Source organism: Anastrepha obliqua, chromosome 5 (assembly GCF_027943255.1).
Source record: "Anastrepha obliqua isolate idAnaObli1 chromosome 5, idAnaObli1_1.0, whole genome shotgun sequence".
In the NCBI taxonomy this organism is placed as follows: domain Eukaryota; kingdom Metazoa; phylum Arthropoda; class Insecta; order Diptera; family Tephritidae; genus Anastrepha; species Anastrepha obliqua.
This window is the reverse complement of record NC_072896.1, coordinates 391586-409237: the sequence shown is the minus strand read 5'-3', so window position 1 is coordinate 409237 and position 17652 is coordinate 391586. Positions and strand designations below refer to the sequence as shown.

At 35.7% G+C, this 17652-nt stretch overlaps 1 protein-coding gene across 1 annotated transcript; it reads left to right on the top strand.

The window, feature by feature from the left end:
• The first annotated feature begins 9287 nt into the window (after positions 1-9287).
• LOC129246831 (ELAV-like protein 2) lies at positions 9288-17025 on the top strand. Its single transcript, XM_054885480.1, has 8 exons — positions 9288-9559; positions 13806-14072; positions 14245-14880; positions 14960-15063; positions 15137-15290; positions 16255-16528; positions 16604-16781; positions 16864-17025. The coding sequence occupies exons 3-8, from the start codon at positions 14562-14564 to the stop codon at positions 17023-17025; spliced, it is 1191 nt and encodes a 396-aa protein (XP_054741455.1). The 5' UTR covers positions 9288-9559; positions 13806-14072; positions 14245-14561.
• Positions 17026-17652: the final 627 nt, after the last annotated feature.

The following is a 17652-nucleotide window of genomic DNA, read 5'->3' as shown; positions in this document are numbered from 1 at the left end:
TAATCCCAACGGTACATTTCCCAGTGACGTAGAGCTTAAAGTTGTGCTTATCATTTCCGGGTATGTAGCAGTACCTTCAGCATATCCGCTTGCAACCTCTTCACATTAATCAGTATATTTGGAAGGATTAAATTTGCTTGCATCTCGAGCATCGTTTTTCAAGTCTTATATAATACTGGGACCAAGCGCTGTAGAGAACGCGTAGAATCGAAATAAGTAACATCGCTCAATGCGTAATTTTAGTGCATTTCATGTCTTGTCAGCAAGAGAAATGGAAAACAGCTATGGATGGAGCCCGTGGTGAGGTGAGTTAAACTAAGTGCATAAATGAAAATAATATCAACAATATTTTTATATCATTTGGGAGAAAACTTTCAGAATAATTTTAAGGTTAGCAAAATATCGAACAAATTTATGATATTTTTATAATTTTATTGGATTCCTGCTTAGAAAGGCTAAATTTATAAAAAATAATTTATTTAAGGGGTAACACTACTGTAGCAGTCTAATAAAGTTTTTTCTTTGACAATTTTTGCGGGTAGTAGGAAAGGTAAAATGTAATAGTATTTGGGATATTTATTGACCATATACGTACATATTTAACTACATGTAAAAGTTTGTTAGAAAAGTTTGTAAAATGGCAACACTGTAACAAGTGAATTAAATTACCTAATCGAAAATCCCCTTCGTGGTTCACTTTGGAACGTTATTTCAAAGTTGTGGTTAAATTTTCTAATTTTTTCTAATTTTGCTGTACGAGTCGTTTTAAAAAATGATATTCGAGAAAAGCAGATTTAAAATTTTGAAAAGTCTTATAGACCCAAAAAAGCCGTTAGGGTAGAATCTCTTAAGTATTTCCGTAAAAGATGTCAGAAACTAAACTTTTGGCGTCGTATTTTAAAAGCTTGAAAGCATATTTTAAGCCAAGAAAAAAATTGATTGTTTGGAAAAACTACAATGGAAAATTGAAAAATCAAACCAAAAACCAAAACGAACGAAACTGTGATTCTCTGAAGATGCAATGGCTTCTCGACGAACACGTGCAAGCGATCTCAAGATGTAGCAATTTTCCTTGTTGACAAAACTGCCGAGATGAAAATGGGTTTGGTCAGAAAATATGATTGACTACTTTTCAATGAACGCATTTATTGGGTTACACAACATTGGCTTTTAAAATAGGTTTTCAATACGCCCCAACGTTGTTCAAGCATAAATCGATTATTTTCGTTCCGGGGCGATACGATACTGGCTTGCTGCCACGATTTCCAGCGGGGAAGAGCTGCCACTGTCAAAATATCCCATGATAAAAAACACTACATGAACCACCCTGTATATGTACACGATACATATATATTATGTGTTCATACTTTATAGATTTATGTACATATGTAGTCACTTGTTGTTGCCTGTGCCGCTTGTTTCTGTAGCTGCTGCTGTCGGTGTTTAGGGAAATGTGGGCGACGACTACAACACCAACGACAGAGTTCAATGGTCTTTTGACACAAATGATGTCAAGTTGAGTCAGGACCAAATGAATAAACAACCCACGAATCAACCAACGAATAAAAACGAAGCAAAACGCTAGTATTAGTACTCGCACCAACCAACCAGCATCGTCAGTAACCAGACCTTCGTCTATTCCATCGACCGACCGACCGACTAAGTAAAACATGCGTTAGATTTCACATAAAATGTACTTACTTACAAATATATATACATACGTACGTACAAGTGTACGTACATGAATACAAAGCGAACCTCCGAATCGCCAAACTACATAGTGGCGGCAACAACAGCATTGTTGATTTTAGTTTTTAATGTTGGTGTCAATTTGCGCTCTCACAAAATCCGCCATACATCCTTAACACCCATAAATGTATATAAATATGTAAATATGTACAAATTGTGCGCACCACCACTAGCTCTCGCGAAACGCTTTCGTGTGTATAGATGCACCTACAAAACATTTGTTATTGCACAAAATATTCTCTGCCTTGTGCGGCTATGAACCTACCACAACAAAATTGCTCCTGCGCCTGCACCAGTAAGCAAGGAGCGACAATTGCATTTCTTTATTGTGCACGTTGTGTGTATGTGTGTATGTGTTGAATCCGTGCTGGAATTGGTGGTCTAGTCCCAATGTTGTTATCAACATACATCATTTGTGGTAGTTGTGAATGTAGAACAATTTAAGGGTTGCATGGACATACATATGTACATACATATCTGCAAGTTGCACTGCTTTTGTTTTTCACTCTGCTTTGCAAACCGTGGGTATTATCATTTTAAAATTGGAAAAAGCCTGCAACTACATGCCCGACTTCCAAAGGTATTAATAAACATTACTTTCGACTGTCTGTTGATTGGGTGATTAAAAAAATTACAGATGCATAATAACCCAGCTTTTTTCGTCCTACATGTGAAATGTATTTTAACTAACTTTACATAGATGAATGCCAAATGCATATGATTTGTCGCAAATTTTGCCGTTATATGTTTCAATAATTGTAGCTAATTGTAATATATTTCCATATGTCTCTGCATCAATGAGCAAATTTAAAGGGTATAAACTACTCCGCAGAGATGATAACTAGAATCATATATTTGAAGAGAGGTTGAATTGAAGTGGGCATTAAAGCTGGCTGGAGTACCGCTGTTCTTGAAAGGGAACTTTAAGGTGTACCCTGCACGAGTAGATGGCTGCATCTAAGGGCATAAAAAAACTGCTTTTATAGGACAAATATTCATGGCGTCTCTCTTTTGCAAAAATCTTATTAGGTACTCCGTGATGTAAGCATCGAGAAGCAAGATGTACCAATTCTACTTTCGGTTTTACAACTCTAAGGCAGGTAAGAGCCATGAAATCTTAGAATTCTCTGTTTATGTAATATTTCATTCAAGTCCACTATTTTCTTAATATTTTTATATTTATTTTTGTCTCTTCATTCCACTGTCTGCATCTCAGAGTTGCAGTGCTTTGGTGATACAGCTTGTTTTTTTATTTCCCTGTACTTTACCCGCCGACTCGTGTTTATGTGTCCTGCTGCTTCGTTGAGTTTCTTCCTCACCGCCCGCGTCTTTGTGTCGATGTTGGATCTATGTTCGGTACATGCAATTTTATCCTGCCAGCGGTAAACGTTCGCCTTTAATCATTTAGTTCTTGCACTCTCCAACAGCAAGTTGAGTTTTTCTGTGTACGCGATTTTGGTTCTATCAAACAAATATATGTGTATATGTGCATGTGAAAAATTTAAACTATACCTATAGCTTAAAGTGAATAATTGTCTTAAGGCGAAAAATTGATGTGCTTAAATAGTTTTCAACCAAAAACTAAGAAAAACTAGCGCCGAATGTGGAGGCATTTCATAAAAAAGTGAAAAATACATTAAAATAAATGTGTTTGGATTACAAATTTGTTAAATTTTTCACAACGAAAAGAGTAATTGATTCCAAATACCGATTGAGCAAAGCTTGTCGTTAAGTGAATTTAATTTTTAAAAATAGTTGACTATTATTTGTTAAAATAAATGAATATAATGCATTATCAGGGCGTTTTCTCTCGGTTGAAAATCGGCGGTCGGAAGAGCAATTGATTTTCCGCAAAAATTTGAATTTTCCTGATTGCAAAATGCACACACCCAAACTGTGATATATATGCATTGGTGCATACATATGTATGTATGTATCTGAGAATGTATAGAGATGGATTTTACTCTGTTTTTTGCATTTGTGAATTCGTGAATTGGTTTCGTGAGCTGCTGCGTCTATTTCTGCCTTCCCGCAAGAGTGTTCCTTGTGCTTATGATTTGCAGGGGGATGTTAATGTTGTTATGTAGCTTCCCGTCCGTTGCACTGCCTCATTGCACTGTATGCGCTTCAATGTATACACATGTTTTACGAATAGAGTCGTCGGCGAGCTCGTTGTAAACTGGGTGGTGTAATGGTGCTTCCCATTTACACCCATAATTCGTAACTTCAGGGAAAACACCATTACCTTTACGTACACATATACTCATTGAAGTGATGCTGCACGCAGCTGCATTCATCTGATGATCATCTTTTATATTTTTTATTTTTCTTTGGACTTAATTTTGTAAAACGGCAGAGTTCCAGATTCAGTCACCAGTAATGAAATAAAAGTTTCATAAATTAGAAACTCCTGAAACCCGCTTTTGGCTATGTGGAAAATTACATTTCAATACACATTGCAGCGGCGTTTGACGTCGCGTTGCCGCACAATGCTCCAAACAGTTTCATAAAACCTCATATTAGTATACATAAACCTGTATTTTCCTGAGCCTTTTACGTATACAAATAGTACATGCATAGTTATAGGCGTTGCAGCAGCCATGCCAGTAGCAGAAACAAGCCGAGCATTCGCACGAACAGCAAGAGCTACTAGTTTTACAGTTGGTTTTTATTTCTTTGTAATTTGAACGTTGCCGCACCCTAAAACTATTTTTGTAATCATCAGCGTAACAAAACATATTTACTTTTATTTGGGCAACGTTGCTCTGCCCACTAATTGATGCTTCTCCCGTAGTCAATGTGCGAGTTTTTTTTATGAATTTGCAGTTGGTATACACTTTGATTGCATACACAACTCTTTGGTAATAGAATTTATGAATGAGTCGTAGTTGCACTAGTAAAAATATGTGTTTGTAGTGGTGTTCAATTCGAAATTGGTTTGTGGAAATTAATTTAATTTAAAATTTTGAGCTTTTGGTAAGCTTGCATACTAATTTTTTTCAATGATATAAACTATGTTTTTTGGACTTTTACAATTTTTTGCAAATAACACAAAAAAATATGTAAAGTAGCGAATATTTTGGTTTAGTAGCTTGAAAAATTGTATATATTTACCTCAAATGCGGCTTAGGAAGACCATAAAAGGCCATGAAAGTCACTCCAATTATTGGATTTGAAGTGATAAATTGATAGCTGACTTATCATAATAGACAAGGCTTGACGTAGCGCTAGGAATGAAATCACATGAGTGATTGGTGGTGGACTGGGGCTAACTTTCAAACATGGGAGGTTTCCAATGGATCAAAAAATCAATCCTGTTTGTATTATTCCCCCATGTGCATTGATGAGTGAACTGTGGGAGCGTTCCGTTTCAAATGCAACTATTTTCCTTCGGTCTGCGAATGAGATACATATTGGTCATTTTATTATCTCCTGATATTTTAGCCTACATATGTAAAATGCATGTATTATATATACATATATATAATTGACGCTAGCCCCTTTTTAGGTGTTAGGCCGAGCTCCTCCTCCCATGTGTTGCGTACGTCTTGTTGTTGTTCCACAAATGGATGGACCTACAGTTTTAAGCCGACTCCGAACGGCATATATTTTTATGAGGAGCTTTTTCATAGCAGAAAACTCGGAGGTTTTCCATTGCCTGCCGAAAGGCGACCACTATAAGAAAAGACTTCTCACTTCATTTTGGTGTTTCGCGGAAATTCGAAAGGGTAGTTACGCACCGACCCATTCGGCTAGGGCGGCCGCCCACGCATGTATTACTTATATATAATTTTTTTTCGTAAGTTTATGTCAATTATAACTGATAATCGCCTTGGCTTGTCTGCTATTAGTTTGATGTTTTCTTTTACATCGCAAGTCTATTCGAGATAAATTTTTTGTTTGTGAACCAGTGTTACTTTGGAGAATTTTGCTTTGATTCCAACATGTATGTACATGTATATGTACATTCATATTATATATCGAATCTCTGATTTTGGTTTTCCGTAAATATGTGTTGGCATCTCTGTTATGTAGCTCCAAACTCACATGCATGAACTTATAGTACTCATATATTAAAGTAAAGAAAATTGTAAAAGTAATTTAGACAAAATAGTACAATTTTATACTAAAATACAAAAATACTAGGTGCTATGGCCTTTGACTCATATTGAAAATAAACTCTCATTCATATGTACCATCTTGAGTCTGACAAATGCAATATTTTTACCTTTTAGCGACGTGTTAAATTGTTCGGTTCAAACGTTAGAGACGACTAATTGTTACTTCGAAAAGATATCCTAATGTGGATTTGAAAGCCCTAATCCAACACCTAAGAGTTTGTAACAACAGCAAACGTTATTTTGTATTTTTAGGAGCGGGCTGTTATCCTCACCTCCTCGTTACGCACTCTATTCTTAAGCTATACTCATTCTGTCTTTTCTCCCTCCGACTACTCTACGGTGCCGGCTAGTACTCATTCAATGTGCTCTTGCTGCTCTGCTCAGTGATGTTTTGTTTACTTTTCGTACTTACAGAGCTCTGATGTTTTGTGTTGTTTACATCTACTACCTATATTCATACTAGTAGGATAGGCATATGTAAAGCGTAGGGTATGCACTCGTGCCATACACATACATATGTATGTATGTACATACTCGTACATATGTTACGACTTATTACATATTTTCTCTTAACTTTTCCTTATGATATGCAAGTATGTTATCATCATATTAGTATCGATTATTATGATAATTTTTGAGGCAAAAGTCGCTGGCTTTTATGTATAAAACAGTACTGATTATTAAAGAGTGCACTTGTAAGCATAATTATTATGAACGTTTTCTCTAATTTCTCCACTGTTTGAAATATATTCCTTTGGTGAGAATTGCCCCCAGCTATTTGAAGAAACTTCGAGGCAACAGAGAACGTTCTCATAAAAAGCATCTTCTGTTCGGTGGGTACCTCAATTATCCGACAGTATTCAGTCATGAATAAGAAATTAGGGGGAAGATCGGCCTCTTGACTGCTGATACATATAACTGCTGACATTTATTCCTGATTTTGTAATTATAAAGAGTATATTAATGGCCGCCGTAGCCGAATGGTTTTTGCATACCATTAAATGACAATGAAATATCAAATGATAAAAAACAGAGTTTTCTTATAGACACATTGGGAAACCTCTGATTGTATTTCTGTTATGAAAAAATCATCTCGTAAAAAACTATCCGCTGTACGGAATCACATCACAAATCGGAGGATAAACTCGAAGTAACCCATTCTTGTTTGTTCCCACAAGTAGATAAGTATTATAATAATATGAACTGAACTTCTTTTGGAATAAAAAGTCTACATTGAGTTTTTTTTAAATTTATTTTCAAGTTAAGATTTAAGTTAACAGTTTACAGTTTGTTGCAGTATAGGGTTTCCATGGCTTATTTTTTCTAATATTAAATGTGACAGAGTAGTTTTGAAATATTAAGGCATACTTTTTTTCAGAAGTAGGTGTGACTGCCTTGGCTTTTATAACAGTCATTTTTAGGTTTCTAAATAGAAAATTAATAACAAAACACATGCAGTAAAATACGTCCAATACTTACAATTGTTATACTTATACTCCTGTGTATATCCTTGGAAGGAAGGGTAGGAAGGCAATGCTACAATACTCCATGCCAGCTGTTTATTGTTATTTCTTTTAAGTTCTTACGCTTACATATTTTCATATACAAATTTCTTTCTATTATACAAGTCTTGAAGAATCCCCCTTAAATAGTCCTTTACATATCGGATTCTCCAATTAATAAAATGTGTACGGAAAAAGAGTCGAATTTAGAAATTTGTATGTTGAGAGCAAAAAAAATAATCTATATGTTTGAGTCACTACAAAGATTAAAGTTAAATATTACATTTCTCACTATGCATACACACTTCTCACATAATTCAGTATCTTTTCAATATTTCGGGCATTTTTTATATTTAATTTTCTTCTTTCAATTTGTATAAAAGTACAATTCATTGTATGACAAAAGCCTGCAAATCAAAGTTCATATAAAGCATAAAAATTGGCAACAACCAATGCAATTTTTGAACGACTTGAGTCACACACTAAAATTGAAAGGGCCATAAAACTGCATACCCAGCTTTACTTAATTATGAAAGCACATGCGGCCACTTGTTCCCATTTTATTTTCTTAATATTTATTCAATCGAGTATATGTACGAGTTTGTACGTACATATTTTAGGACGTCCCTAACCTTAGTAACCAAAAACAGCTCTATAAGTATTTATTTCAGAGATTTGAAATTATTTATTATATATAATATATAATTTTGTTTACGCATTATACTCTGAATATAGAATCATTTATATGTATGTACTTATATGCAAATTATTAAAGCGTTACTACGAAACTCACCATTCCTTACGTCTTTGCAACAGTTTTGTAAATTCTACAGGTATGAACAGCGCAGAAAAAGGTTGCATATGTCTATTCAAATATACTTGAGAAGCCATGGAGAGATGTATTTTCTTACTGATATTTAACATTAAGGAGTCCCGGTGGTCAAGAGCTCGAAAATTTAGGGTATTTTCAAGAATTTTTTTTTAAATAAAAAATCTGAAAAACGATTTTTAAAGTTTTTAGGCTTTTTATTTAACTTCTTTTACATTCAAAAATGAAAAATTGGACCTTTGACGATGTTGTCTATTTTGGCTCTTCTATTTATCTGAAAAACAAAATTCAAAAAAATTATTCAGTATGACTGTAGCTATGTCCCGTACTGGAATGAGAAAAAATCTGACAAAATGGCGCGGTTTTGAATTTGACACTCTAAAAATCGGTTTTTTCTGCGGTAGCCATTGATGTTGTGAACAACATATTAAAATTTCAGACGATTCGGTTGCATAGTTTTTTTTTTGATAACACCTGGCCGAAAAAAGTAGTTTTGAGATAATTGAGCTTAAAGTTTTGAGAGTGGTCGCTTGACGAATTTGACTCTACCTGCTAAAACGGCTGTAGAATCGAAAATACTGGGAATATTCTTCCAAAAACTTGACAGTATATTCCTAAAAGCCTATTCTTTCGAAATATCAAAAACAAAAATCAATTTTTTGAAAATTCTTGACCACCGGGTCCCCTTAAAGATAAAAGTTTTCATTTTGAATAGGATAACGTTTTGAAATCGCATGTGAAAATTAGATACACAACTCTTCATTTTGGCTTTAATTCTCCGTAAATTGTTAAACACCCTACAAGATGGCTCTCCCGATGCGGTTTTTTTTGTTTATCTCCTACCTCTCTTGATTTGTCACATTTCCTTTGAGCCTGCGCAGTAATAATAAATATATTTTCAGTAGTTCAATGACTCTCAGTCCACATTGATATTCGTTACATTTGTATATGAACGTCTAAAATGCCTCTCAAACTATTTTACTACAGCAAATGTGTTGAATTTCTCTGCAATATCCCCCATGTCAATACATAATTCTGTTTCAAAGTTTTCACTAGGGGCTTTTAGTTTATTTCCGTTCAGTTGAGTTGAAGGAAGGAACGCGTTCTTTTCTACTTTCAGTTGATTTTTTCCTTAATTTCATTTGGGTTTGCGTTCTGCATTTTAGTTTCGTTCGGTTTTTATCATATATACAAGAAAAACAAACCAGAAAAAAATTATAAATCAAAAAAACTCTAAAAAAATTCTAAAATTAATTTGTGTTCAGTTCTGATCCGGTTTTTTGTGTTCGCTTTTCTACAAAACCAACAAAAACATCAGCAAATACGGCGAATACGCATATACAGGAATAAAGTAAAAAGTAATTCTCTTCATTATATACGTAATATCACAAATAGACACTGTGAACTCAACTGTTTCAATTAAAATAATATAGAGTAGATTGCGTCAGTCCAAAAACACTTTGGTATTCTATGTCCACCTCAAATGTGTTTCGTAACCGAAAAAAAATTTGCCGAATTCATCTTTTGAAAGTGGAAAATTGCGAAAATATTTTCTGCTATGCACCTTTGCTTAATTTGTCTGTTTTCCACCTAAATACCTACATAGATACATATGTATATGTACATATGTAGGTACTTATTTCAGATTTGTGCTCGTATGTGCGAAGAACTGCTTAAATTGGATTATAAAAAAAATTATTATAATTATAAATTATTATAAAAAGAAAATAAAAGAGGTAGTAACCAGGCAATATATGTACATATGTACCTACATACATATTGGAAATTTAATTTTTGTTTATTTAATTATTGCAAGCAGAAGTTGATACAAACCGAGGGGACGCAAAGCCAATAAAAGCCTCGGCCGAAGAGCGACATAGATCAAATAAAGACCGAAAGCTATTTTGCGGCATAAATTCTTATACAATAAAAGTTCAAATAGTGCAAAAGTGCAATGCATGACACTGCATTTACGTGTGCAAGAGTCAAAAATCATATCGAAAAAATTCTCTGCGACAACAACAAATCCATTTGTGTCGAAAACTTAAGGAAGTCGGCTAAAAATATGCGCTTGTAGTCTATCCATAAATACACACCAGTCAGTCTATATTTTAACATATGTTCGGCAAGTCATGATATCTCCCGGTTGGGGGGAATGGTTTTACTAGCTGAGCAGCGCCGGTCGAGTCAAATGCTCTTGCCGCTCACTTATCATAAGAAACACTATTGCCAACATCATTTAGCCTCCACTGCACCACCACATGCGCATCTATTTCCTTTATTTTTTATTTTTGCCAACGAGTTTTTTCTTTAGAAAATTTATTCTTGAAACATATAATTGAAAATAAACTAAATCAGCTGTTGTGTACTTTTTCTTGTGTTTTTTGAGTTTCCAACTTTGTTTCCGATCTTTCAATTCCTACCACATTAGCAAGGGGATGAATATTTATGTATGCTTGTACATATGTTGGGTGCGCTGGTATACCACGCGTGTTCTAAAAATACTTACTATATTTTTGTTATGTTTGGTGTGTTTATTATCGATGAATTGTGTTTAGGTTGCAGCCACTGTTTTTTCATGTCATTTTCGACACTATAGACACTAAAATAGTTCTCTACTTTATATTTTTTCGCGGGTTTACTAGTATCATTCGTTTAGTTGTTAGAGAAATATGCGTATATATATGTATATTAAACATCCATATGGACGGACGACAATGAAAAATTCCAAAGCGTAACCGAAATATTACTAAAATCAGTTGATAAACTAGAGAAGAAAATCTAGGTGAATAATATAATACTTGGCAAAATTACCGAAACACTCAATTTCTTTGTTCACATAATTTTTTTAAGCTGCTGCAACTCTTGACCAGTTTTTTAAATTTTCTATTCGCAATCACTCCTGTTATTGAATAAAAATTGATGTACATATATACGAACCGAGATGTAATCTTTTTTGGCGGATTTGATTATTACCTCAATTATGGACCCCCTTTGGTGTCTGAACGTCATTTCAAATCTGAAGCGAACATTATTTCCGCACTTACCCATTTTAAATTTATGTGCACGAGCTGGCGTGAATATTTAAGAATTTTATCGTCCTCCGCAGTTCATTGCTTTAAATTCTTTTAAAGTAAGCCGTCGAATATTTTGCTCACCTTGCGGTAGATCGCCACATGACCTACGATTAGTATTTTACGTAAAATGCAAAACAAAAAAAAAAAATTTTTGTTTTTAAACTCTTTATTTGTAAGGAGGTGAAATAGGGGCAATGCAACAACCGAAATCATGGCGATGTTATATATACTTCTAATAAATTATGATAACTACCGAGGTGCTCTCTCATCAAAACGTGGGAGTAGTCACTGTTACGATAGCTCCATCAGATTCATAGTCACATCAACATTTATGACGTCATTCGAACGAAATCTACAAGAACTAAAAATTGTGTAAAGTTATTCCTAAGTTGGTTAGGAGGGGGTTATATAAGCGTAGGGTTTGCTCGAGGCACGTAATAAAATCGCCAGTAGTCCATCACTTTCACCCTGTTGCAAATACTAAACTGATACTTTTCTGAAGCGGCGGCCGCCGTAGCTGAATGGGTTGGTGCGTGACTAGCATTCGGAATTCAGAGAGAACGTAGGTTCGGAAACACCAAAATGAAGAACATTTTTTTCTAATAGCGGTCGCCCTTCGGCAGGCAATGGCAAACCTCCGTCTGTCATGAAAAAGCTCCTCATAAAAAATATCATACTATATATCGGCCAAATACCCCAAAAAGGGTGTAATCGCCAATTATATAGGTCAAGGTGAATACTTCTATAAATATTATATTTTCGTATATTATTTCGATATTGACGGTAATTTACTATTGATAATGACAACGACAAGAATGAAGCAATCGTGCAAATAAAATTTTTATGATGCTGATTTAGAAGACTTTAGGGCAGCATCGGGCGAATTGTTGACAGTTATAACGCTATACTTCTACCAAAGTTGCCAGAATTTCATATACAATACAAGCGGTTATGAGTGCAACTCAAACCAGCCCGTACTTACTTCACACATAGAATAGGCCAGTAAGAAATTGCTGAAGATCAGCAAAATAGCTGCTATGAACGAGACGCTTTAAGCTTGAATATATTGAAAACATTCTTCCGAACAATTTATTTACTGAAAGAAGTGCCGGAGATGATATATTTTCATCAAGCAGGCTATGTAAACAAACAAAATTGCTGTATTTTGTGATCGGGGAAATTCGGACGTGATTGTCAAGAAGAATGCATCCGTAGAGTCCCAGTCTGATGACGATTTCGGAATGGTGGAATAATTAGCTCTTTTTCGGAAATACTTCTGTCAACGTCATTTCTATTTCTGACACACAATTACCCATTTTTGGAGATGGAGTTTGCGTACGATGTTATACATCTCTTCTATCAATCGTCCAATTGCTAAAATTGACTGCCTCGATGCAGCGATTGGACTCTGCTAGGTTTGACTCGTAAAGATTAATGTTTTGGGGATAATCCAAAACGACAAACTATTCATAAAATAGCCAGTTATTGCAGGGCCACTAGATTCAGTTGCATATATTCTACAATTAATCAAAAATATTAATTTTTATTATAAAGCAAAATTCAGAGATAATTGAACATGGTTTTTTTTCAATGGGTTTGCAATTTGTTTGAAGGTATGTGGTGCAGTGAGGCAGAGATTTTTGTCAATGATCTTCGACATTTATACTTCTATAAATAATTGGCCGCCGTAGCCGAATGGGTTTGTGCGTGACTACCATTCGGAATTCACTGAGAGAACGTCGGTTCGAATCTCGGTGAAAACACCAAAATTAAGAAACACATTTTTCTAATAGCGGTCGCCCCTCGGCAGGCAATGGCAAACCTCCGATTCTATTTCTGCCATGAAAAAGCTCCTCATAAAAATATCTGGAGTTCGAAGTCGGCTGGAAACTGTAGGTCCCTCCTTTTGAGGAACAACATCAAGTCGCACACCACAAATACGAGGAGGAGCTCGGCCAAAGACCCAAAAAGGGTGTACGCGCCAATTATATCTATATACAATATATATATGGTATATATAAAATAATAATATAGATAATTGGTGCGGAATTATTCGGTAGGTTTTGACCGAACCACTATCTAATTTGTGATGTGCGCCTTTGTGTTGTTCTACAAATGGAAAGATCTACAGTTTCATTGCGAACACTGGGCAACCGAATATTAGTCACGCGTAAACCTTTCGGCCAGGGCAGTTTTTAGTATTGAATTGAGTTTTGGGCTCGATGCATGTCTTTTCCATGACATATTGATACAGTTTTCTGCGAGTGCTTTGTACTAATCTTGAGTTTCATGTCATTAGCAAAATCAAAAATGTTCTTATTTTAATAATTTTTTTTAATTTTTTTATTGTAAACTTCCACTCTTTGTCGGATTAAGCATTTCCCAAAATTTATTTTAATTCTGAAGCTTTTCATAAATTAAACATTTAGCTACATTCAGCGATCGAATTCATTTCCATTAATTGAATCACTTAATATCTCAAATGTAGGTATGTAAACTAAATCCATATTTTACTTCTTACTTTCAGTTAAATCAACAAATGAACTGGTAGTGTATGACGTTGAAGATTTCGCGTGTGAAACAATAACTGCATGTAGGGATATTTGCATAAAAAAAGTAAAAAAAGAAGCCACGTATACTTAAGTAACATATAGTAATAACCAAATACTATTTACAAAGCAAAAGGGGAATACAACTTTTTTGTAAATTTAAAGTCTTGCTATACCCACCTTTGCAAATTTATAAAAAAAAAGTAGAAGTGTGAAGCAATGACTGTTTTTCGTGATTAAAACAGGTAAATAGCCCAAATAGATTACACGAAATTGGTGTAACTAAAAGCAGTGTGAATGAATTGGTATTCGCTGAAACCTATTTTAATGAAACTTTTGCGCTCTCTGTCTGTTTTTGGTTATGCGAATGCCCTATTATTGTTTTAACAATTCATCATAATTTTAATTTATTTTCAGCGCTGCACTTTTGCGTCTACAATCGATGTCAACTTATAAATCGTGAAAGGAATTAAGAAACTAACAAACAGTATTATACTCGAGCCAGTGAAAACAAACAAAACTAGAACATTTACTTTTTCAAAGACAATCATAGTTAAAAACTTAAATTTTAATATCACATATTTTTGACTTAAACGTTTTTGCTAGAAATATTCTCACGGAATTTCAATCCAACATAATTTGTTCAAATATCTTTTCTTCATTTCTGTGCTATCTTTTTGTATTCTGTTCGGAACGAAAACCACAATTTTCAAATAACTATTTTGTGTATCTAAATGATGACTACCAGCGCTAACAGTAATAACATGGTCGAAGGACAGCAGCAGCAAAACGGCAGCGGTGGCTCGGGAACTAGTGCTGGTAGTGGTAGCGCAACAGCTGCAGCAACAGCGGCTAATACAAATGTTAGCAGCAATAACAACAATAATAACAATACAAGTACTAACAACAATAACAACAATATGGAAAGTGACCCAAAAACGAACTTAATTGTTAATTACCTGCCACAAACTATGTCGCAAGAAGAGATACGCTCATTATTTGTTAGCTTCGGCGAAGTCGAGAGCTGCAAATTGATAAGAGATAAGGTGACAGGTGCGCAAGGGCAAAAGCCAAATATACATATGACTAATATAAGCTCAATAAATTTTGCATATTAAATTCCTTTGCTCAGGTCAAAGTCTCGGGTATGGATTCGTTAATTACGTAAAACAGGAAGATGCCGAGAAGGCAATCAGCTCGCTCAATGGTTTGCGTTTGCAAAATAAAACAATTAAAGCAAGTTGTCCAACATATATTTTTGTAAATCTTGTATACCCATTTATTTTAAATATTATTTCAATATATGCAGGTCTCAATAGCCCGTCCTAGCTCAGAATCCATTAAGGGAGCAAACTTATATGTATCTGGTCTTCCCAAAAATATGACGCAACCCGATCTCGAAGTTCTATTCAGTCCATATGGCAAAATAATTACCTCAAGAATTTTATGCGACAATATCACAGGTGAGTGATTTTAATCAAAATATAGCAATGCAAATGGCCGATTAAAAAAGAAAGAAGTGTAAGTAAAATATTTAGAACACTTTATTTGCTCGCGTGTTTTATCATTTTCTTAGTATGGCGTTACAAAAGTAATATACCCTTTTTGGGTGTTTGGACAAGCTCCTCCTCCTATTTGTGGCGTGCGTCTTGTTGCTCCACAAATGGAGAGACCTACAGTTTCAAGCCGATCCCGAACGGCAGATATTTTTTATGAGGAGCTTTTTCATGGCGGAGCAACACTCGGAGGTGTGCCATTGCCTGCTGTGGGACGAACGCTATTAGAAAAACTTTCTTCATTTTGGTGTTTCATGCACGGAGATTCGAACCTGTGCACTTCCGAATGGTAGTCACGCACCAATCTATTCGGCTACGACGACCGCCATAAGTATAATGTTTAGTTTTATACCATCTGGTTGATCACGAAGCGACTAACTAAATCGACCAGTTTAATCCCTGGGCAATAGTTTTATTAAGCGAATAATGTCTCATTACTAGATTTTACTTAAATATCCAACTTGACATTAAACCGATTACTTTTTTTTCAATTTTATGCGATTTGCGGTCCAATTAGAATCGAACTGTGACCGCATACCGTTAAGAAACCATTTCAACGAGCTAAGTCAAAGCCAAGCGAAGTCTTAAATACATAAACATGCGTATTTTTTATTGAAAAATAAACCAGAATATTTATTAACAGCTATCTACTAAACTTACTAAACAAACGCTTAAGTATCTGTAGACTAGTGTGTAATACTCATACACTTTTTCCCACATCATGTTTTCTTATCGCTACGCATAATAGAGTGCATAATAATTTAAGACAATGAATTGAGTATAATTTTTCCTTGAACTGAATATTTCAACTGCAGAATGAATAATGATATAAAAGAACTATTTCACCTTCGGCTACTTGTTTACTTCTCAGGTCTCTCGAAGGGTGTTGGTTTTATACGTTTCGATCAACGCCATGAAGCTGATCGCGCCATTAAGGAATTAAATGGAACGATACCGAAAAATGCCACCGATCCCATCATTGTGAAATTTGCCAATAACCCTAGTAATAACAAGTCATTGCAGCCCCTTGCCGCTTATTTAACACCACAAAATGCTCGGGCACGGGGCTTTCCAGCTGCTGCTGCGGCTGTTGGTGCAGCTGCCGCCGCTGCAGCCATACATCCTTCGGCAGCGAGTCGTTACAGGTAAGTGGTAGATGGATGACGTTTAAAATAAGCTGAACCCGTTAGCATTGTGTGTAAAAATGTTGTGTTCGACAGTTCAGTGATTTCACGCTACTCGCCATTAGCTGGTGATCTTTTGGCCAACACTATGCTACCCGGTAATCCCATCAATGGCTCTGGCTGGTGCATTTTTGTTTACAATTTGGCGCCCGAAACTGAGGAAAATGTGTTATGGCAGCTTTTTGGCCCATTCGGTGCTGTACAGTCGGTAAAGGTGAGTTACAGTTCCATTGATTAGTTTCTATGCGGGTGTTTATAGAGTTGATTTGTTTTAATTGGTGCTTCCGGTACGGCAGGTAATACGCGATCTGCAGACAAATAAATGCAAAGGTTTCGGTTTTGTCACCATGACCAACTATGAGGAGGCTGTAGTCGCTATACAATCGCTCAATGGCTATACGCTGGGCAACCGTGTGCTTCAAGTCAGCTTTAAGACGAATAAAACAAAGCAAACGTAATTATTAACGAAACTAACTGCTGTTATGAATGCCACCGCCACCAATACAATAAACCTTACAACAACACCGACACCACCCTCCCTGTTCAATTCCAACACCACCAACAAGAACAAGAACACCACAACCACCACAACCACAACCACCACCAGTTTCAGTTTCAACTCCCATAACAGCACTGAATTGATGTTGATGCATTTGAATGGCGGTGGTAGTGGTAGCCGTAAACCGAACGACAACAACACTAACAATAACAACAAACATAACACCAACAGCAACAACAGCAGTCAGCGCAATAACGGTAACCGGCAACAGCAACAGCAGCAGCATCAGCAACAGGTCAATCGTAAAACACAGCTAGTACCAACAGCGACTGCAGCAGCTCGAGCAACCGACTTGCAATCCTTACTGAACTTACCACCACCTCAGACACAGCAACAGGCAGCGGCTGCCGCCGTTGCAGCAGCAACTTTAGCAAATGCAGCTGCTGCTGCATCACTTGGCGCATTCGGTAGCAGCGGCGGAAGTCAGCAAGCAGGTACTGCATCAGCGTCAGGTCGTAGCCCATTACCTACACAACCGCAAACACAGGCGCTGATCAAAACGGCCAGCAAATTTATTTACAACAAG

Excerpts from the sequence above, each read along its gene's own strand:
- LOC129246831 (XM_054885480.1), top strand. The coding sequence starts at position 14,562 with ATGATGACTACCAGCGCTAACAGTAATAACATGGTCGAAGGACAGCAG. Across the intron at positions 16,529-16,603 it reads TCGGCAGCGAGTCGTTACAG|TTCAGTGATTTCACGCTACT; the intron begins GTAAGTGGTAGA and ends TGTGTTCGACAG. Across the intron at positions 16,782-16,863 it reads GTGCTGTACAGTCGGTAAAG|GTAATACGCGATCTGCAGAC; the intron begins GTGAGTTACAGT and ends CCGGTACGGCAG.